The 22930-nt window shown below is 45.7% G+C and overlaps 2 protein-coding genes across 3 annotated transcripts in view; both read right to left on the bottom strand.

Moving 5' to 3' along the window:
* Positions 1 to 2476, bottom strand: part of TBPL1 (TATA-box binding protein like 1) — a 13092-nt gene extending 10616 nt beyond the window's left edge. Inside the window, exon 1 of one of the 2 annotated variants that reach the window (XM_057364403.1) lies at positions 2284 to 2476. The gene's annotated coding sequence lies outside the window, so the exon portion shown is untranslated. Of the gene's footprint in view, positions 1 to 2124; positions 2238 to 2283 lie in introns of those variants that run through there. The other variant, XM_057364404.1, reaches the window with a different exon arrangement.
* Positions 2477 to 12720: 10244 nt separating this feature from the next.
* Positions 12721 to 15964, bottom strand: TCF21 (transcription factor 21). Its single transcript, XM_057364347.1, has 2 exons — positions 15046 to 15964; positions 12721 to 13460 (listed from the first exon to the last, which is right to left on the bottom strand). The coding sequence occupies exons 1-2, from the start codon at positions 15493 to 15495 to the stop codon at positions 13371 to 13373; spliced, it is 540 nt and encodes a 179-aa protein (XP_057220330.1). The 5' UTR covers positions 15496 to 15964; the 3' UTR covers positions 12721 to 13370.
* Positions 15965 to 22930: the final 6966 nt, after the last annotated feature.

Below are 22930 nucleotides of genomic sequence, written 5' to 3'. Positions count from 1 at the left end.
AAAAAAAAACAAGAAGGAAAAAAAAATTGATAGATTAGGCATGATAATGAACACAAAAATAAAAACAACAAAAGCTAATGCAAGGATATTTGACACTGTAATGTATCCTACATTGAAACTAGAGAAACTTCACAGAATAAGAAATACTTTSGAGTCAGGAATGAACACGCAAGTTCTTAAAGTATTACCTACACATCCACTGTTAGAATCATGGCCTTACTATTTTAGATACTCTATAAACACATGTGAAGACAAAACACCCTGCACTGAAATCTTACAATCTAAAAAAGGCCAGCACTCTGTCTTCAGAAAGTTCCAAACCAACCACAGCACCATCATCAAAGAAAGAGGAAAGGCACTTGGGATGGAGTATATAAACAAAGTATTATTTTAAGCTCTTGACTACCTTTGATCCAAGAAACTCCAAGCTATAAAGGTAGATGGGGGATATCTAACAATGGTTATGTTAATGTCAGAACAGTTTAATAAACACCTTTTTCACCAGCATTTTAAGTATAAGCAACTTTTACTGGTTAATTTTAACCTTTCTCCAAAGCAGTTCACCAACTGACCAATTCTACAAACACTTCCAACATTGGTCATTACTGTGTCAGTCAACATTTGTCAAACTAATGCCTGAAAAGCATCTTTGAAGAAGTTAACATGAACCTCTACAGGATGTTTCTATATRAGAACAGAGAATAAATAAAGTCTGTCAGGAGTGGGGAGAGTTAATTACATCCTTCCACTGAAGATGTACTTTTAAAGATTTGTGTTCAGCCTCTCAGGAAATGGGTCCATATGAAACGTTGGAGGTGACAGACCTCTGAAATCTGCTTGAATTCTTAGACACAACACAGTCACAGTGGCAGGTGAATGACTCCTCGAAACCAAGAGCAACATAGCTACTACCATCTGTAAAACAGATGTCTGTGCAGAACATCCTCTGGTCCAAACAACTTTCTTAGTTACAGCCACCGAGGTMGTGGGGCATGTATTTACTTTCTGTTGCAATGGCAAGTGAAACCATGCCTAAAGCAAAAGGCCATCTTGAAGCTACTGTTCTCACCTTTCAGGATTTTCACAGTGATGACCACTTATCTTTTGGGAAAGAATATTTTCAAACATGCACAAAATCAGTATCAAAGTTCAATTACATCAATGCATAGAATGATAGTATCAGCTATACCATAAGAAAGTAGGACTTCAATCTCGCTGTCAGATCTCTTGGATAAATAAGCCTACCACCTTTCTGTGGAGTCTTCCAACACAAATCCAATTCTAAGAATAAAACCAGTTTATAGACCATGACCAGAAAGCACATTCAAAATAATTAATAATAGGCCATTTTCCTCAAATCTTTTTCTCATCAAAAGGTCCATTCACATTCAAAGCAAGATTCACTTGAACTTGAAGTGCCATCTTTCCCATAGAACATCCAGCAGTAATGCTTGAATGCCAAGCATTAAGAAGAATCCTTTCGGTTTTTATAATACATGGAAATTCACCATAAGCATGACAAAAGTCTGAACCAACAGGTTCGGTGGCCATTCCAACTTCATGGAACGGCGTAAGAAAAGTAAAAATGTTTAGCTGTAAAAAATATATTAAGGCAACGGGTAAGCTTCTCACCCCCTCCCAGTCAAACATTTTTACCATTTGCACGTCCCAGCTGAGGAAGCACGAGCACCCTTCCTATTCCCGCTTCTAGCAATCTCGCTCAAAGCCCTATACGCACCAGCATCACAACGCTCTGGCCAACAACTATTCCTTCTYCCCCCTCAACCCCTCAACCTCAGCCCGAAACTTCTGCGGCCGGCACAGCACAAACAAAGCGCAGGCAGCAAGGCGGCCTGGCCGCGCCGGGCTCCGCCGCTCGGCAGCGCCGGCTTGTGCGGGCATCGGCCGCCGCGGGGCACGGGGCCGCCACAAAGCCCTCGGGGCCGGSCGGACTAGCCGGGGAACGAGCCGTTCTCCCGCAGGATGCCCTGCCCCTTCCTCCCCTCGCTGCCCCGGCGGCCCCGGCCACGCACACCCTCCCGCCCGGGGCGCGATCGGCACGGCAGCGGGAGGCAGCGGGAGGGCCGCGGCCGGGCGGGGGAGGCCCCGCGCCACCTCCCTCACCTCGGCACGGAGGGGCGGCGGAGAGGGGCGGGACGCGGGGGCCCAACGGCAGCGGCGGCTCCTGCCGGGCCGGGCCCGCGGACCCGAGACGGCGGCGAGGGGGAGGAGGAGGAGGAGGAGGAGGAGGAGCGCGGCCCGGCGGCGAGCGGCGGCCGTTACCGTGCGGGCGGGCGGTCGGGGCAGGGCAGCGCAGGGCGCAGCGCGGTGCCGGTCGGTGGGTGCCGGTCGCCCGGCGGCGTTCCGGGTGCTGGGCCGACTCCCCGCGACAATAAACATCCCCCAGCGCCGCGGGCATAGACGCGGCGCGGCTAGAGTGGCCGCCGGAAGTCACGGCGGCGGGAGGAGGGAGGGAGGGAGGGAGGGAGGGAGGGGGCCGCGCTTGCAGCGCTTCCGCTGTCGTCTGCCGCCCCCGGAGGCCGGGTACAGCCCGGGACCGGCCCGCTGTGCGCGGCTCCTCACGGAATCACACTGCGGGGCACGGCGGAAGGGACCATGGGGGATCATCTGCACCAACCCCTTGCGCTAGCAGGGTCATCCTGGAGCACGTGGCACAGGATTGTGCCCAAACGGTTCGTCAATATCTCCAGCCAGGGAGACTGCAAACCTCTCTGGGCAATCTGTCCCAGTGTATGTTCATAAGCGAAGTAAAAAGTTCTCCCTTATGTTCAGCTGGAACTTCCTGTGCGTCAGTTTCTGCCATTGTCTCCTGTCCTAAGGCTTGTGTGACTGATAACAGCCTTCAGCTCGACCACGGCCAAGGCAGCGCCTTTGCCAGCGAACCCGCCGAGAGCTGGTGCAGTTTGCAGCTCAGACTTTGTGAACACTCCTGGCACACCCAAGGCGTTTCGGTGGGGCACTGGCCTTCACACCTCATTAGCTTGCTACAGCCCCCTTGGCCTCTGCCTTGGCCGCTCCACACGCTCTGAACCGAGCGGTCAGCGTTGGGCTGACAAGCCCGCAGGCATTAGCGAGGGCTCACAGCAACAACACGCTGCCAGTATTGCTGCTCCATACATACATGTTGCACTGCAGCAGGGCTCTGGTCGCTGCCTCTTGTCTCAAAAAAGTGCTTTTTTTTTTTTTTTTTTTTTTTTTTTTTTTTTTTTTTTTTTTTTTTTTTATTTAAAGTGGCATTATTTGGTATTGAAAGGATAGTCCACAGCAATAGACTGTGGGAGCTTGGTGTGTGAGCAGATTACTTGCCCCAAGTGAAACAAAGATTTCCAGCTGGTGACTGAGAGGTCTCAAATGTGCCCAGGTCCCCGGAGTTTTGTGTGGCCCTCAGAACTTTTCTGGTGGTTCTAATGTTAAAACGACTAAAGTAAGTCTACTGCTTTTTCACTTTCTCAGTATGCCGATTGTTTCATCTTTGCAAAGTGAGCACATGGTGCATGCTTAGGAGAGACAGAAGAGGATATGTGGACACAGTGGGGGTGCCTGGGGTGGCATTGGTTCTCTCTGCCRAGGACAGTCCTCCAAATCTGGCCCTGTCCCATCTGTCCTGTCTGTAGGGAGTAGAGTCTGTGATGATGAGTCTGTTTCAGCTACACTTATATGTTCTCTTAGAAAAGCTCTTATGCTTCACATGGGAGCCCAGGAACAAATGAGTGTCTTGCAATGTGGCCCATTAAGGACTCACCACCCAGACTGATGAATGAAATAAAGATGACAAGTTGACTTTAGGTCTTTATGTGAAAATTTTATATATGTATATTTRTATGGGTGTACTGCAGAGAATTCASTGTATTGACAGTTTTCTGAAACTGAGGTTCTGTAATTGTGTRCTTTCCTTGTGTGACATGGTAGCAGAATAGCTTTAGTTAGAATAGAAGGAACAGTATGAAATTTAAATTTTGAATTTTTCAGACTTGGCATGTTTTCCTCTGCTAGATTCAGTTTAATCCTTGAAATGCATGACTAGGTTCGCTYGTCAAGAATAAGTATTTCAAGTTCTCGCTTCACATCAGCTGCGAGTACGCGGTTTCGCTCTTCCCTCCACAGGCTGGCTGCACACCAGCGTGTGGCAGCGCTGCCACCCTGTGGCTTCTTACAGACACGGATCCACCGCCTTCGGGTGAACATAGGCAAGCGAGGGAAGGTTTTGGAAGCAGGGATTCTGAATTTACCGTAGTTCAGTAACTCTGCCCGGGATCTCCAGCATTTTTACAGAGTGCCTTAAGGCTGGTTTTGTTCGTTATGGGCTTCAGGCTCTGAGTTATTACAATTACAGAGCCAMAGTGGGGTAGAGTGATGTGATGTCTTCACTCCAACAGTTCTTTCAGGTTCTATAGGCTGTATCACAACAGATGCTGATTTTTTTTTCCTGAATAGGCTGATCACATAGGCAAGTTATTAAGAAAATCTTTGTAAATCCTGAGTTTGCTTGAATTCTGACTCAGCTTATGTTTTCATAGCATAACCTTAAAGGTCTACAGAAATTMAAAACAAAATGTCTCCTAGCAAGGACAGATTCACTGTCTGTCTCCATGTGCTTGCTCTTTTCAGAGTATAACTTTTTCTAGCACATATTCCTCARAGTTGTGTAGWCATCGCTGGATGCTAAGAAAATTAKTTTTGCTGATGAAGAGATGAACCCATTTCAAAGTTTTGACTGCTTTGTCAGCCTGAACTTTTCCTGTTTAGACTAGAACATGTTCTGAAGATTGCATCTTTAGATATATATTTGGAAAATGTGCAAATGTAAGCAAGTAGCTATGATCACATTATCATGGAATGCAGATGAGGTGATTGGGCACCTACCTAATTTGACTTTTATCAGTTGTGCTGCAATTTTTTTTCTATACCTATGTAGTTTACAAAACTGGTTGTCCTGTCCTTGCCTTCTCCCTTTCTTGGTCTCCATTCCTCCATGCAACTCAGACATGGCTTCATGGCTGCCTCTACTAGTATGACTGAGATGCCAAGGATCTGTATCCTCATCAGTTTCTAACTTACCAGATGCTGTATGACATCAGACAGGGAAAAGCACAGAGGCCATTTCAGACACTGCTGCTTCCTTACTATTTTTCCTGTGATTTCATTTTCCTATGCCTTTATTTCTCAATCCCTTGTTTGGGAAGTAGAGGCGATGGAGGTGTGGGGAGGGTGTTTCCTGTGCTTGGACATTCTGCATCATGGAATACTGGGCTGCTTGGGACTATCAGTAATAGTGCAGTAAACTTTAGGATACTGCACATGCATTTTGTTCACTAATTACAGCAGTGAGACTGAATGAAAATGTGATTTCATTATGTTATTCAGCTGCATCTGTAGATTTCTGTTAAAGGAAATCACTCATCCAACTGAAATAAATGCTTGGTTTTCTGGATTTTTCTATTTTTACAGGTTTAACTTTCAATCAGATAAGATCCTGTGCAAGGTAGACTATGGGGAAGTGTGGGAGGGAGAGAAGAAAGCTGGATGGCCCCTGAGGCAGCCCACAGTGAGGGGCAGATGGAGAATTTTATGCAGCTTTGTCTTAAGTACTGTGGTGGCTGTGCAGAAGAGGTATTCATGTTTGAAGAAGAAGAACCTAGGGGCAGCCAGTGTCGTGGATGGAAATTACCTTGTGTGAAATTGTCATCAGCTGCAAACAGGATACTGCAGGTTAATTATGAGACATCTCCCAGGCTGGCAGCCATCAGCARCAGGCCAGTCAGGGAGGGAATCCTTCGCTGCAGGGCTTAGTTTATCAGGTGAAACAGTAAACTCAGCTGTGCCTTCTCACACCTCTCTGATGATGTGCAGTATGATAACTCATGCCAGCACTGTTAAACTGCTACCTCCCTGCTGTAAGTGCCACTTGTACCGGCTCCAAAATATTCAAACATTCTGTATAATTTATAATAATAATAAGTATTATTTTATGTATTTGTTTATAGAAAGGATTAATATAGTTACTATATGGTATGTAAATATTTATGTCAAATTTTTATATGGTGTATATATATTGCATAGTGTGTATATCTATATATTGCATAATATATGTTGCTAGGTATATTATTTAAAATAAAATAAGCATATTAAGAAAATGATGGTGAAGTGGCCCACGATAAAATGAAACTGTCAGAGTGAGGCTTTTCTTTAGTMAATTTTACAATAATTTAATACATATTTGTAGTTTCAGCCTCTGTGACTGAATGGTGTTTACAGATTATGCATATTGACTTCTGTAGGCAGTAAAAGACAAGTATGAAAAGCAGAAAAGGTGAAAGTACAATCAGAAGACTGAGTGTGAGGGAAATGAGGAAGAAAAATTTGTGGGAAGATAGTAAYACTCTTTCTTCAGCAGCTTCCCTGCAGTGCTGTGTGTATGTGTAGCCAAAGTGGGGGTGCTGGCCTCACCTCACCCTGTCCAGCTGCTTCCTACCCCAGCAGAAAGATGTTAATCATGGACAGACAGCACCTACTGGCTGTCTGAATCCTTTCCGTGGACTTAAGTAGGGGAGTATCTCAATTCAAGGGGATGAGGTTAACTTGATGCTAATTAGCAGTGGTGAGAAAGATACTCTGAGTTCATATTTCAAATTTTGGTGCCAGGGAACTTGCAACTCAGGTAGAAAAGGTACTGCAGAGCTTAATAGAGTTAGGTAACAAAGGAAGAGATTTTCAGTGTCATAATTTAGGGTGTTTAGGGTTGTTTAAACCTGATGTTTGTTCTTGAACTTGGCCTCTTGCTTCTAGTGATCTTTAGTCTTTATATCTATTGGTTATGAGATACAAATAGCAAAGAGGGCCCCCACTTTAAATTTTTGGCCCATAAAAGAAGAAATCAGGTTGATCTAGAAAATAAGTGAAAAGAGTGAAGTGACTCAGAAGACCGATGCCTTTGAGACAAAGGCATCAAGTATCTCAGTGCCGTAGCTTCTATGGCTGCAGTGACACTAATAAATAAAACAAGGCTGAGGCTTATCTTTCTTTGTGCTTGGGTTTTAGCAGGATCCTTGCTATGCCTTTGGCCTGTCTGACTTTTCCCCAGAAAGTATCCAAGCATGGTTTTGGAGAAACAAATGCCAGGGACTGTTCCTAACCTTTGGTGAGTGGAATAAAATGCAGGCATGTGTGCATGTGACCCCAGCCACAGCACTGAGTGTTGGAGCCAGAGCATGGTCCAGAGCCAGGCTTATCTATTCCAGTAAATGTAGATGTAGATGATGTAGATATCCAGCCTGAGGGGATCCTTCCCTAAACCTGACTGATTCCTGTCTTTGTTCTGAGTTCAAAGAGCAAAGATCGCTGGTGATTTCGGTGTGTCTAGGAATACAGCCCACAGGTTTGTGCACCAGAAGAGCTGGTGCCCTAAGCCTATTCCATGCTTACATGGGAACCTTCAGCCAGATATGTGTCATCTCTTTTTCTTCCCATCTGTACAAAGATAGCGGCCTCCTGTAGAAAAACATTTGGTCAAGAGGGGATAGCCAAATGCTGCAAGATAACTCCTGTCTTCTATGTACTTTCTGTATTGGCTCTGAGATGCCAAGAGTGTAAAAGTCCCTGTGTAAGAAAAAAACATGTTACCAGCGAGGAAGAGCTGCTCACATTCTGGTCAGCTTGGCCATCAGAAAGCATTACAGGAAACAGGATGCTGAAGCGAGAGGCTGTGCTGACACTTGGATTGCTTGTCCCACATGATGGTCTTTGCCTCATCCCTGACAGGGGAGGGAAGTGCTGCTGCAGCAGCCTGGGAAACCATCCAGGGACAGTTATCTGTGTGAGCACATCCCTGGGAACGCTCTCTGCCTGTGCCCACTCCTCCTCCCCTGCTGCTGCCGTGCAGGCTTTCACAGATGTTCCTCCCAGAGAAGGCAGCTGCAGCTCTCAACCTCCTGGTTTCCATCTCCCCGGTGGTCTGGCTCCACCCATCTGTGATGGAGCTGATAGTTCCTCCCTTCGCCAACCCAGCCTGCCGCAAGGACTGAGCTGTAGTAATTAGAGGAAGAGCAGTTATTCTATGCCTTTTTCTCCCTTTCCTCTTGTCTCCTGGCTGTGTAGCTATACCCTTGCTTTCTTTCCCTAGTTTTTCTGATTCTTTTTCCTTAAACCACTTGTAAACAACCAAGAGAAAAYGCGAGACTGTAGATAATCCATATTTACAGTTGGATATGGTCTTATAGTTTACACAGCAGCCTKAGATCTAAATAAGGGTTGGGGTTTTTTTCTTTGCTCAAGGAAAAGGACCTCTTAAAATTTAAAGTGGAGGAAGGATTTGTGCTGGTTTTTATTCTCTTGCTTTTGTTACAATAATTTTTTCTTGCAAGGCGGTTTTGAGGACGATGTAACTGAGTGCACGCATGCGCATTGGCTTGAAAACGCATTTCATCTGTTTACAAGTTTCAGTTTAAGGGCAAAACCCTAAGGCAAGAAAATGCGTCATCCCTGGACTGTCGTGACCCTAGGGTATGTCCATGCCGCATTTGGGAAATGGGATGATTGCATGTCTAGGCCTACTGAAAGTCAGTTTTATACTCTGAGACATCAGTGTCTGAAGCAAACTGAAGAAAAATCCTTTACTTGCAGAACTTTGCTGTGTTTGCAGTCTGCTGGCAACAGTCCTCTCGAAGGTAACACACAGCTTTTCCCTACTCTTCCCAGAGCATAACTTTTAGGTCTGCATAGATCTGTGACATCTCAGAATTGCAAAAATGCAYCAAGCCATAACACATCAGTAGCATTGCAGCACTACAGGAAAAGAAGTGCCATTATTACTGGTTGTGCCACTTCCCATCCATGAAGTATGCTGGGTTGAAGAGCATGAAGCAATCTGTGACTGAATACTGAGCACAAGATGGTATTTACCCTGTGGTTTGATAGCCTGCATTTGAAGCACAACCTTCATATGGGAATAGTCAGTGCTACATGGGCCGGCAATGGACACGAACAATTTAAATCTCTGGCTGTTGGGAGAAATTCTGTATGCAGGTTTTTCCAGGTGTGTATATACATGGAAATTATAGAATGGTTGGTTGTTTGCTGCCACAAATTCCAATTTAATTGAACCTGAAATTCATGTCAATGTAATTGAAATTTYTTATGTAACCCTGTCCCTTTTGGGMGAYTGTGAGTGAAAATGTACATTCAGATATCCAGACAAAAAGTAAAATACCCTACAATTTTATCAGTGTACCCTCCACTTATACACCAGATATATATAGGTTTTGTTCTCTTTTAGAAAGTTTATTACCTGAAATTAGCTAATTTTTTATTTTGCATATTCTAAATTTTTAATTGTGAGAGGTCATGACAATGGTGTTTCGGCAAAAATTGCCTTTTGAAAAATATATGTGATTTGTTTACAAGGAAGCAAGGTTTTTTTTTTTTGGTTTTTTTTTTTTTTTTTTTTTAGGTAGACACAACTGAGGGGTTACAAATACCCTGTGTTACAAGTAAACCTGTGCTTGTGATATGATCATTATGTCCAGGACTCAAACCAGCTTCCCTACAGAAGAAACCACACAGATTTTCTGTGTCTTTTATTTTCTGAGGTGAGCTGGGAATTTTGACCTTGAAGGCACTTTAAAGAATAAGCTGTCTTGCACATGTTCTCCTTATGCACCTTGAAGCTTGAGGGCATGACCAGCTGTGGCCTCACTGCCTCAGTCACTGCCCAGCACAGCACAGGTTTTGCAGGTGTCTACAAAGTGGGTTTCTTGCTATGCTGACGCTTCAGGCTGGCAGATTTCCATCCCAGTGARATGATAAGATAAGCCTAAAAGGTATTTTCTGATGGAAAAATGCTTGCTCCTGAAGACCTTATAGATTGTGATAGCTGCTACAAAGCAGTACAATGTCAGCACAAAACCCAGCACTGAGTGCAGCACTGCAAATAAAGGATTTGCTGGTCTCTAGCCGAACTGAGAAATGGTCRTGAAGTAGCTGGGTRAAACTAGTTTCTTTCCAAAGAAASAAACAAACAAAAACGAATAATAGTATTAAAATTAAATGGAACTAAACTCCTTTTATAGAGTTCTTGTCTAAAAAAATGTAGGACCATAAGTAAGTTTTCTATGAACTTGTATCCTGTGACTGAGGCTTTGGGGCTTCATCTACAGCTGACACTCTGTATGTTCTGATATCTAATAAAGGCTAAGTTCCTTTAGCTTCAAAATTTAGCTTCAAAATTTAAAGACTTCCTTTACTCAGCTGCCTGTTTTCACACACGCACAAAAATTAAAAATTATAGTAACTTAGTTATCTTTGAGACCACTGTCAAATCCAGCTGAAATCAGGCAATGAGTTCAAACATTACTAGGAGGAATGTATACAGACACTCACACAGCTGCATCTACATCCATCTAGATACAGAAAGATAAACCAAGTCAACTTTTTTTTCCACATGAAAAAGGGGTATAGGTATATTTTGGTAAATATTAAAATGCATCACTTCATACAGAAAAGCAAGAAGGCAAACAAAATATTTTCTTTAAAGTCATTGACATCAATATTTAAACCTGTTCCCTGTTTTCCTTAGCACATTTGCGAGTTCCTTTCAAAATCATCAATTGCTTCAGTCAGACTAAACACACATTTTCTGTTTGCAAATATTTTGTGGTAAAATTGCACTCAGCAGCAGGGTAAAATAATTTCATTCATTGTTCTCCTGAAGTGTGTGGCAGAACTTGTAATTCGTTTAAGAAACTTCGGCTGTTGAAGCCAGCTGCCAGCACTGTCAGCTCTATGCCCTTATACAAGAGGTCAGTGGACCAGGAGTTCCCAGCCACATAAATGCCTCTGGAAAATATTAATTGTCATCTTAATTGAGATAAAGCCATTAATTGTTTTACAGTCAGTGTAAAGTCATTATTTACTTTTCTGTGCACTGCTGGTTGCTTTTGTTTATTTCGCGTYGCTTTTTGTTTCTTTCTTTGTTGCAGAACTGTTGGTCGGAGGCAAGGACTGAGGAAGGTGCAGGATGCTCGAGGTATAGTTTAGTCCCCGAGAGGCTTGCAGCATAGGCTGCTGGATAAAGTGAATAGCAGCACGAGAAGCAACCGTGTCTACTGCCCGTGTGTGCACAGTAAGCATCTTCAAAACTTACTGTTCCTGCAGCTTTTGGCACATGGTTACAGCTGTGTTCCTCACATTTCACAGGGTACTATTGTATTTCCCTTTCTTCAGTGGTGTATTTCAGGCGGTGAATGAACACTGCATATGGTTAATTAGATGGGAAGATGCTGAGTGCAGTCAGCAAGCATTRCAAGGCAGGATGGCAAAGAAGCGTRTGTTAGAATATTCAGAATTAAACTCAATTTTGTGCATGTCTCAGACACATATCAATTTGTGCTTTCTAGAAGGAAATCAGCACCTTGCTATGAGTCTTGACCAGGCATTAGTTAATATGGATTTAAGTTGAGATTTTGAGTTGAAATCCAATGGTTAGTTTCAATTCAGTGAGTAAATTGATACATTAAAATGTGTGTTTTCTGTATCACTCATCTGCACTTAGCTTAAGTCTGGGGGTGTCTATTCTGTCTCCCTTTAACAGACCAGCAATTCCCACTGAATTTCCCAGTTCCTRTGGCAAAGAACTCAGCAAATCATCCCATTCAGCTGTGCTTACCAGAGTTGCTCGTTTCTTCAGCCAAAGCTGTGGCTGTTCAGGGTCTGTGTGTGGCCGCAAAATCAGTCAAGCCCCTGTGTGTAACTGCGTGTCTCACCTGGCGCAGTCCCGTCCACAACAGTGAAGTTGCACATGGTTAGGCCAGGCACAGAGGGCTGCTGTTAATTGTGTGGGATAGAGATAAAGCTAAGCAAAAGTGAAATTAAACAGCTCTTTCCTCCAAAACCATTAGGATGATACAGCAGGCCCTTTTCATAATGAGGGCCAAGATATTTCCACAGCCCTCRGTTCACAGTGAGCTTCTTTAATTAAACCTGACCTAGCCCACGCATGAACCCGACTGGTGAATTTGGGTCGCCTGGAGGACGCGCCACCTCGTCCAGTTATCTCGGGGAAACGTGGGGGATGAGAATAAACACAATCTAGGCTGCACGGATGCCCGGGGCAGCTCAGCGCCGGTCTGCGGGGGACACCCGAGGTGGGGAGCCCGCGGGAGGGTCTGTGGCCCCCGTGCTGCCTGTGACCGCGCCCCAGACCCTGCCGCCGGCCCCCGCAACCAGCGGGGACGGGGGGGCTTGGTCCGGGGGACAGCCCTGCAGCYCCTGCTGCCCCTCTCCTGCTTTCGGTAAGAAAGTACCCAGGTATCACACGGAATCGAGGGATGATATTGAAAGAGCAAGTGAGGCGGAAATTTAAAGCCCCTCCGCTAATAATAACAGTATAAATAACCGAAGACATCTTGTAAACAGTGCGGTCATAACCCTGAAACATTAAACAGCGCGGTGGGATCTGGCGCATCAGCTGCCGGCGGCCGCTGCCGGTGCAAGGGGGAGCGCCCCGCACTCCTGTTTATCTCAGCCACATCTCCCACGGGCGCGCTGATCGATAGAGAAGATATGTTTAAGTTAAAAATTCCCGGCGCTGAGGATCGACTGTTCTTCATCAATAGATCACTGCTCCTGTCCCCACGGAGCGAAGCGGCCGGAGCAGCGAGGGCGGCTCCTGCAGCGACCGGGCGCCGGGCTGCGGAGCCGGGCCGGGATCCCGCGGCGGGCTGCGGACCCAGTCACCCCCTCCCCCAGGGGTTTGTTCCAGGTCTTTAGCTCCAGGGAGGCAGACCTCCCGTGGCCYGGGGTGGACAGGCGGGATCCCCGCAGCGCGGCCGCTTCGCGGAGCCGGCGGAGGCTCAGTCCTTCCCCCGCCGAGCCCGAGAGTCTCAAACGAACACTTAACACTGCTCCGTGTTCAGTAGAAAGGAAGGTTTATTCACAGAAATAGAGCAGAATCTGCTTGAAGAAAATATATCTATATATCTTTAAGGTGAATTACTTCATAGAGATGACTGTCAAAGTCAGTTTTTCTAGGCATCTACATATTTCACAGGTCTCAGACAAAAGATACACGCGTGGTAGGTTTTGTTTGATCTCTGTCTTTTCTCTAGTAGCTCTTGAACCAGCAAGGCTGTGGTTGCAGGACACTCGACTGTACACGCATTTAATAAAGTTAAATAGAGTCAGGATCTCTCGGGGTGGACGGAGTCTTTGCTAGGGCACATTTGGTCTCCTCTGCGGCGGGAGAGGGCTCTCCCCGTGGCTCTGCCCGGGGCCCGGGGCAGCGGCGGGTCCCTGCCCGCCCCGCCGCCCGCTGCACGGCCGCGCCGGGACGGACGCTGCTGGCCCGGCCGCGGGGCTCAGGATGCCGTCGGGCCGCACAAGCGGTTTGTGTTCACCACTTCTTTCAGGTCACTCTCGGGTTTGCCGGCTACCATAAAAGGCCAAGTCTGTACCCAGGAAAAGACACGGGTGGGAAGGGGGTTACATATGGAGAAATGCACATTGCAACGCTCGTATCGCCAGCGGGCCCGGCTCGGGAGCGTCCGGGGAGACCGAGCCCGGCATCCGCCACCTGAGTCCGCAGCGCTCAGCGGGGCTCAGGCCRGGGCAGTTGCCGCTGGCTTCGGCAAGGATCCTTTTGCCTTTCGCCGGCGGCTGATGCCGCTTCACCTTACAGCCCCGGGGGTCCCCACAGGGCGTCCTCGAGGTGGCGGTGCCCGTCTGATAGCGGCAGAAGGGATGGCGAAAGGAGCCGCCTGGCTCCGGCACATTCGCATCTCCCGGCACGATCGCCGCGGGCACCCCTCCGCAGCCGCGCCTCCCCCCGCGTTTGGTCGTGACCCGCGTGGGGACTCTGCCCGCGGGAGCCGCCACACATCCCGCCCGGCTAGCCGGGCTCAGGAGCAACCCCCGGCACAAGGGCCCCGGCAACCCCCGGCCGCTCTCCCTGGCCTCCCGCGGCTCGGGAAGCATGTTTTGGTGTGCCTCTGTGCGGCAGAGGAGAGAGGTTATATCTATATTGGGTRCTGGTTTTATTTTACTTATTTTTTYCCCATGTCATTGCACTGAGGATTTTGGTTTTAATCAAAAATTATCTCCCAGGCCCTTATCAGCTGACACAGCGGGTAACGTTCTTTCTCCCAGAGTCCAGAGCTCAAAAGGCAGTGCCTGACCCCAGTGAGACGTCCCCAGCTCCCCTCTGTTTTCCATTTATGCATCAGGGTCTGCACATGTGGGCAGTGTAAATGCTGTATGTCTAAAAAGAGCCCAGGCAGATTTTGCTTACCCCGGTTTACATCATTTGYACATATTTTTAGAGCTGGAAACTGGATGTGTCCGGCGGCCGAGTACGGTCCGGAGATCCAGGGCTGCTCAGGRAAACTTTGTGTGGTGGGAGAAGCAGGAGGGACACCGCACAGCCTAGGGAGAGGCATTGCGGAGTGTGCCTGGGGCRGACACCTCCCCTGGGGAGTCTGCACTGGTGGTATTTCTCCTGTGCCAGTTTACAGAGATAGGAGAAATGTCCTGGACCCAGCAACCCTGAGGGGTTGAGCACAGAGCCCCAAGAGTTCTGTCCTTAAAAAGGCTTGGGGACACTATTGTGGCAGSAAGCATTAGGGTAGAGACACAGGATAAGAATAAATCCTGGGTCTTTCCTCAAACATACCTTTTTCTACCTAGATTCCAATACCTGCCCACTTGCAGGTAGAAAGCTGCTTAGATCCTCAGGGGTTTCACAATCATTTCTGGGGCAGTAAAGAGTAAAACCTGCCCCTGCTTATTTGTGACCAGTGTGGCTTCCTGTCTCCTGGAAAGGATTGCTAGGAACAGCAGAAGGGGCCTAGGAGGCTTGGCACTCAGGGCACAGGGGTAGCTGGGAKCCTGTCCCYTYGTGGAGTACCCCTTYCCACCCCACTGGCACCAGACTCTGAGAAGCWCAGCCAGGTTTTCTCCCCACAMRTGCCCCAGMCCCTCGCCCAYCTCTCCCCATGCACACRCACCGAGTGCTGGCCCCGGTGGGCTCTGACTTACCAAGTTGACTGGGTGGATGTAGCCGTTTTCATACTTGTCATTGGCCAGGATCTGCCTCAGGTGAGCAATGTAGCTGGAGGCCAATCTCAAGGTGTCCAGTTTGGAAAGTTTGGTGTCTGGGGGCACCCAGGGTAGGGTGGTCTTAAGCCTGGAGAAGGCTTTGCTAAGGACCCTCATCCTCGCCCTCTCCCTGGCGTTGGCAGCGTTTCTCTGTACCTGCTTTCCCTCCTGGCTCACTCCATTTAAAGGGCTCTTCTTGGGGGGAGCTTTTTTCCTYTTGCCCGAGGCCCCTCTCCCCTTCTGAGGGGAGCCATTCTCGCCATTGGATCCCTCCTCGTTGCTCTCGGTGGACGCCCCAAACTCTTTGTTAGTATCCATTTTCAGGCCATCGCACTCCAGCATCTCCACCTCCTGCAGATCTTCCACATCACTGAGGGACCCAGTGGACATGGTCTGSAAGATGCCAAACGACCAGCGGGGAAGGGGGGAGGGGGGGGGGAAGAAGGGCAGCTCCTCAAATCTATTTCGAGGCGGCGTAGGAGAGAAGGGGCGCCAGTATTTTCCTCCCCTTCCCTCCCCGCCCAGGACTAAGGCACAATACCAGCCCAGAGAGGATCTCCGCCCTCCCGCCCCCCAACCCTGCTCTGCCTGTGTTTGAGGGAGGGAGTGAGATTGTGCGAGAGAGGGAGAGAGAGGGAGAGAGAAAGCCGAGGAATTTAGTGAGGACACTAGTAATTTATCTGGGGGATAAGAGAGGCGGATCCAGCCCAGGGGAGGGGCCCTGCCCACTGAGCACACCACATCCCCAATCACAGACCTTTGCACAGGACAGGGGATGAGGTATCCCGGCAAGCGTTTGCTGAGAGCTCGGAACTGGGATTCAAATCTTCACAACTGGACTAAAACAACTCGCTTACTCTCTCTCCCCCTGCTCCTTCTATCCTCCCCCTTCCTCCTCCTCCTTCTYCTCCTCCTCCTCCTCTTCTCCTTTCCCACTTCCCTTTACAGCCCAGGGTTGCTCTCCCCCTCTCTGCCTCCTAGATGACCCAGGCAGCTGGTGTCATGATTCTTGAAAGCCAAAATGGGTCATGAGCAGAGAGAGCAGCAGATCCACCAGCCAAGCCTTCCAGGGAGCTTTGTAATGCATGCCGTCGAAACGCTGTCCTGTAACCTAATCTGGGGGAGATTTGTGGATGATTATATTTGCGAACGCATCCTGTCCAGCTAGTAGCATATTCCAGGAAGGGAGTGCTCCGCCGCCTGGCCAGCAGTGTGGACCTTGCCGTCACAGCCCAGGGGCTGGAGGCAGGAGGATCTGACTTCTTCCAGCCTTCCGGGGTGGCGTCCGACAAGTCCCGGTCCCTTCTCGGTCTTTGAGTTCTCCCAGCTGTGAATGTTGCGGAGGCTTCCTGGTCCACAGGTGTGCCAAGGGGCCAAGATCTCAGCAGTCCGTGAGCCCTGCCGAGCYGAGGGACAGTGTTGTGCTGCTGGGGATGGTCTGTGTGGTTGTGGATGGGGTGGCAAGGGCGTGCATGAAATGAAGGAAGTGTGTGGGGGGGGGAGGTTTATTGGATGGTAGAATTCACACAGAAAAGGAACTTTTGCGTGGTGTGCAGAGCAGATGTCAGTGGTTCATTCTGTCGTACCCGTGGAGTGTTTTTTCTGCTGATTCGTGCATGMTCAAAAGTAGGGGAGTTTTGCCTGAATAAAGAGGCAAGATAATGGATAAGGCCCCTTCTGTGGGAGTGGTGGGACTGAGGGCATTAGGCTGGGCTCTGCAACTGCTGAAGCCAAACATTCCCAGTGGTTTTACCGAGTGTGAATGAGCGGGTTGCTGTGCAGTGTGAATGAACAGGCTTCACAAACTTACGCAAGTGTTCAGTCTCAGCAGAGCAGGCTTTTGAAAACRCTTAACTTTGTCCTATCACTTCTTCCTCTCCATGTAAAATAGTCCCCTAAATCCACATTTGGAGCCCAAAGAGGCTGGTGAAACAGGAATTTGTTCCTATAGCTCCTTCCCTACTCACACCCTTCRTGACACCTCACAAGTTGCCCTGCAGCCTGGTTTTTGAGCACAAGAGATTAAAGAGCTGCACACAGCAATTGATCTGGTTGCAGGAGGAATTCCACTTATTCGTCTGCTTACCTGAGGATTCATGTACCTCTATACAAAAATGTGCAGCCTCAGATGTCACCATGGCTCACAGTGGCTTCATASTTAATCCAAACTCACTGGAGCCACAGGAGAAGACTCTTGCTGATCTTTGTAAAGGATTATGTGGGTTTTTCTGCATGCACTAAAAAAAGACAACAAAAACTGTGGAGGGCTAAACTAGTATGTTTGCCCAGTGCTGTCTACTGTCTGCAGATTAAATTTTCAGTAGGAGGCAGAGTGTCATTTTTGATAACCAGCAAGGAAGTTGTGCCTATCTGTTGATCCATCTTTCCTCCTTGGCTCATGTAAGCCAGAAGAAAAACAGTAGATCTAAACTTTAAACCACCTCTTTATCATTTGTCTGGAAGATAACACCTTCCCACTCACAATAGGATAAGTACATTAAGATATCATATCTCCAAGYCCTGGGCTCTTGGGAATTCACTAACTTCTAACTTCATGTTGTGTTAACTGTGACCCATTTGTGTTTTCTCTTTATATAARCTAAATTACAGATTGTCATCATATCAGTCCTAATTAATGAATTAACTCCTTCTTCCCCCCTTTATAACATTGCTGTTGCAGATCCAAAATATTAATAATCACCAGTGTGGAGATTTATGAGTCTCCTTATTTTCTAGGCCTGATTGTTGTTTGTGCAGGTGGAGATTTAAATGGCCATATCCATTGCAGAGATTTATAGTCCAAGTGATTGATGTCACAATTGCACTAAAAGACTCTTACTGGAGCAAGAATGACAGAAAACCAAGTTGAAGTTGCTTGTGTCTCTAAGCATGAACRTCCAGAGAAGACAAAATCCCATCAAAATTTCAGCTTCAGAGATTTCCAGAAGAACAAAACAACTAAAACAGTATATACTTAAAGCCTTTCCATTACTTATTTTTAGCTTTACTTTAGTACTTTCTAAACTTTTGTTGTAAAAAGCAGAAGGAATGACCTGGCCTTTTTAAAAAATGCCTTTAGTTTGTGCTGCATATGCATTCTGAATATCATGATATGCACACATATGTATTATGAGCCTTTAGAACGTCCACACATTTGTAGTTTTTACTCCTTTACACACATTTTAAAAGCCTCAAGCTTATTTAAATTGACATCATACAGGGCACACACATTTGTGGAGACACAGGACACATTTTTGTATTCATTATGTGGAGATTATTGCATGTATGTGATGTATACTCACGTATATATTATACATGTAGAATATACATGTATATTATACATGATATACTTTGAGTTCTTTGTGCATACAAACTATTATACACTCTTAAAACAACACATTTATTCCTTATTCCCTCTCCAAGGGGGGCAGACTTTAAACAACAAAATATCTTCTAATCTCCAGGTAATTCCTACTTCCTTGTTTGTGTTAMCTGACCTGAACCTCTGCTTTTCCACCCTTCCTGCTCATTATGTCTCACCTGGCAAACCCAGGGCTTGTACTCCTAATCTTTTTCCCCTCAGCTTCTGTGCAGTCCTCCTGACTCTCTGAACAGCACCTGATTTGGAGTAGATACTGATAGAATGGAAACCAACCCAGTCCTGTGGGAAGGATAAAACTGGAGTGGCTGCAGCCCCCCGGGTAATGGTGGGACCTCTTGCTTCTCCAGTTGGATGACTGGGGCTACAGACTGGCCACTGGGTTAATAACTGGCTGGGAAAGACAGATGGAGCTATMGTCCTTTGGCCTTTCCAGTATATTCACTTCTTCATTCATGTTTTTAAAAGGAAGTTGAAATGCTGGCGTGAGGARCATGAGTGCAAATCTGTGGATTAACTCTGTAGATTATTTTCTCCTCTGCATTGCTCAGGACCATGCATCTCTCTCTTACTCCTAAGTAAAAGACCCACTAAGACAGGCTATTTARGACATGCTAAGGGTGCTGGGGACAGAGATTCAGGATGCCTGGTCTGAAGGCTGTCACAAGAGGGACACATCATACACAGGTTTAAGCATGGTCTATGGCAGGATACAAATTTACCTCTAGAAAAGAAGTTCCACTTTTTATACCTCAAATCTACYCTTCCYTGTGCAGGAACAACATGGTAATTTRAGAACTTGAGGCCAAGCTTTCTGCAAGTATATCATGGTCTTGCATGGCACTRCTTGGTTTATTTTCTGATGTTCTGTGTCATTTATCAAGGCACYATATTTTCACTACACATTAAMCAKTYACCCAAGARGAAACTCAGATCACCCAGAGCTGAGGAAAACATAATCAGTTGCTGATTTTGAAATTTTTGCCCAGTTATAGTACAGGTGTTTTCCTGTATTTGGAGAATAACAAAGGCAATGACCCACAGGCAGCCAGCTGATCATGAATCGTGTTCAGTCAGGTTTGAGAATAATCAGTAAGAAAAGTAAAACTTTTTGACATTTTCAAGTTCCAGCTTAAAAAAAATCTGGTTGCGCTGAGATTTTTCCTGGTCACTCTTGGTCTCACCTGGAAACCAAGTAAAATGGTAGAAGGACTTTAGAAGCATACTTTTAATATGTCTTAAGTGAAATAATGCCAATGATATAATACATACAAATAACTAACACTAATAGCATTAATAATATAAGATATTGTAGATTATGGACAGTGCTGGGGAAATAGATCAAAATTGTTTGYAACAGTAGCTTTTTGGAGGGGTCAGGGCACTGAAACCCTTCCACATCTCATTTCCAGTGCTGTGTGTCTGTTTCTGGTCAGTTTTAGTTTGAAAGGTAAAAGACATTATGAAAAATAACACAAAACAATACACAAGGAAAAAAAGGGATGTTGTTGCCAAGAGAGTAAAAAGGCTGTTCTGGAGAACTGATCCAAGGGGCACATAGTGATATGTGATGCAAGCTCACTGTCCTTCCTCGAGAAATCCCAGTCTCTTACTCCAGAGCTCCGAAAAATCAGAACTTCTTGAGAAGCTCTTTTCTGGAATAATCTATTGTGGGGAAAACACCCAACYCAACAATATTTCCCTCTATTTTAATTTTAAACTTTCTGAAGGTTTTCTGAGTATCTAGAGTTGTGTGAATTTCAGCTTTATTAACTAGAAAATTTAAAAGGGAATAAGCTGTAGTTTCAAGAAAATTTATRTAGAAAATTATGCAGGAACCATAATTCCATTTCATGTGAGTTTTTGAAACCTTGAAATATCCCATGGTTAGAACATGGGACTAATATTGCCAAGGTTATGGGTTTGGTCTCTGTATGGGCCATTCACTGAAGAGCTGGACTTAATGATCCTTGTGGGTCCCTTCCARYTCAGAATATTCTGTGAAACCAAAGTGGCCACGTTTGTTTTTTAATTTAATCCTATATTATTTATTCCTCACAGACAATGAGGAGAGGTATCCTCTTCCATCTCGACTTCAGAGACCATTACTATGYATTGCTTCCAGAATGTATCTCTGAAATATTTTTACGTTGTAAACTGCAGACTCTTTTATGAAGTGGTCAGAAGAGAAATATGCAGAAAAGCCAATATATCTTCTTACGCAAAATAGTCATTGAAGGATTAAAGTGCAGGCRTAACTGTTTAGTTTTGATCATCTTTCTGTGATGTTTCTTTATTGGCTAATTCTTTGCATTTTTGTGACTTTAAGATATGATGAAATTTCTTGATAAGAAATAAGTTCTCTTTGCCTTCCAGTAATTTGKACATTGGATATAGTTTTGAAAAATAAAAGATTTTTTTTTCCCAGTGGGAAGTTTTGGAAAAGAGGAACACTTTGTAGGGGAGTGGCAGGAAGAATGTCAGCTATTCTGGCGAAATATTACTTGCATAATAAAATATTATTTTATTACTTGCATGGTTTACAGCATGATGTGTGTATGTGTAGGCACAGATTTTCTGAAATTGTTATTCACTTAAAGTGCTCAGAGTTTCTAAAAATCGGGTTCCCAAAGTGTCCATCATCAAATGCAGTAGATTGGGCTATATTCTCTGTTCCCATCCAATTGAAGCATCACATTCTGGAACCCACTTTTTGTGGGCTGCTTTACTCTACTAGAGATTGAGTTTGTGCCCAGTTTGTGCTGCTGGACTACTATGAGCTCCATTTGTCATGGSGGCTTTGCATTTTACCATAGGTGGCCACTTTAAGCCTTCAAAAACACAGGCTGAACTGCAGTGACATAGCTGCAAAAATATTTTGGCTAAAAATACTGATATAATAAACCAGCAAACTGGCGATATTCAGCTATCCACGTGTGTGATCGTGCACAGGGGCTCAACCAGCTCAGTAGTCAGCCAGAGAGCGTGTGTGTTGTGGATGAGTCTGAAATGGGAATGTTAGCTGGCAACACAAAGGAGAATTACACATMCTACTCAAGTGACATAGGAAGACCACAGTCACTGTGCATTTCTTTTGATTCTGACAGGCCTTGCACATGCCTCACAAACTGTGACTCTCAGAGCTCCTGGAACATCCCCAAAGTGGGGTCATGGCACTTTGCCACAGTGCAGTTCTCTGTTTTATGGTGCATATCGTAGTTCATAATACATATAGAAAATGGTGTTGTTTTAGAAAGTGGTATTGCAAAAGCACATAATAAAAGTCTATTTAAGTAATTTGGAGGAAAAAAAAGTCTTAAAAATTAACCAGGAGATAGCACACAAAGAAGACCATAAATGTGTRTTGGGAGTCCCACAAGGCTGAGAAAGGACCACAGAACTGAAACAAGGCAGGAAAAAGCCTCAAGTACTGACTATGAAGGTAGGCTGGCTCTCTTTCTCCTCCCTGCTCTTCTTTTATTCTTTTGTGGTACAGATCTGGGGTAAAGCTCAGACTCCCTAGTATGCAGTCTTGAACTGGGGGGGTGAGTAACCCAGAAAGAAAGCTGGTTCAAGGAGGAAAACAGAGAAATGAGTCACCAGACCTTCTGTTAGCCAGGTCCAGCACATTTGCACAGTTTGCTAAGGGGAAATACAAAACAACGTCTAAGAGCTGCTCTGAGCCTATCCAAAGCAGAAAGGGCAAGTTTTTTAAAACTGCCGTGAAGTTAAGGCATCTGTTCCAAGGGATTAAAGCAGCCCTGTTTTTTTAGAAAGAATGGAATGGGACTCAGCTATGTATCTGCTAATGTTTTAAAATCAGATGGGATGATGGCTGAGGCTAGTCTGGAGAGGTATGTTATTCAGAACCTCCTGATTTTAAACAGTAAGGAAGTATTTTGATGACTTATTTCAATCTCCATACCATTTCAGCTTGTTCCACCCTGAATGATAGATCTCTATTTGCCAAATTTTTCACCAAAATAAGGCAGGTTTCTTTCTCACACARTTTTTTTGGGTTACATAGCTAATTTACCAGACATCATATATAATTCCACTTAACATATATCAAAATTTGTTGGCAGAAGTATCTTGATGTGTAATCTGTAAGGCCTGAACAGAGATGCACTTGTGATTGCTCCATGAGCTGGATTGACTGTGATTTCCACAGAATGGAAAAGGTGTAAAACATTGCGCCCACAAGTTTTCTCTTAAAACTGTGAATGAATTCCTCAAAAAGGTTTTCCATGTCTGCAAAACCCTCACTGGGGAGCTGCTCAGCCAGTCTGAGCACAGGGCCTTTAATGCAAACTTCCATAGGGTGCCAATGCACGCTGGATATCTGGGGCCAGCCTGGGCTCTCCAGTGTGAGAGCTGTGTTCTGTCCTGAAGAACTAACAATTCCAGGGAAAGTCTCTGAGAGCTGCCTGGCATAGCACCCATGGC

Source organism: Malurus melanocephalus, unplaced genomic scaffold (genome assembly GCF_030028575.1).
Source record: "Malurus melanocephalus ecotype Western Australia unplaced genomic scaffold, MMel_1.1 scaffold_38, whole genome shotgun sequence".
Classification (NCBI taxonomy): Eukaryota; Metazoa; Chordata; class Aves; order Passeriformes; family Maluridae; genus Malurus; species Malurus melanocephalus.
The sequence above is the reverse complement of the archived record's forward strand: the minus strand, read 5'-3'. Positions and strand labels throughout refer to the sequence as shown.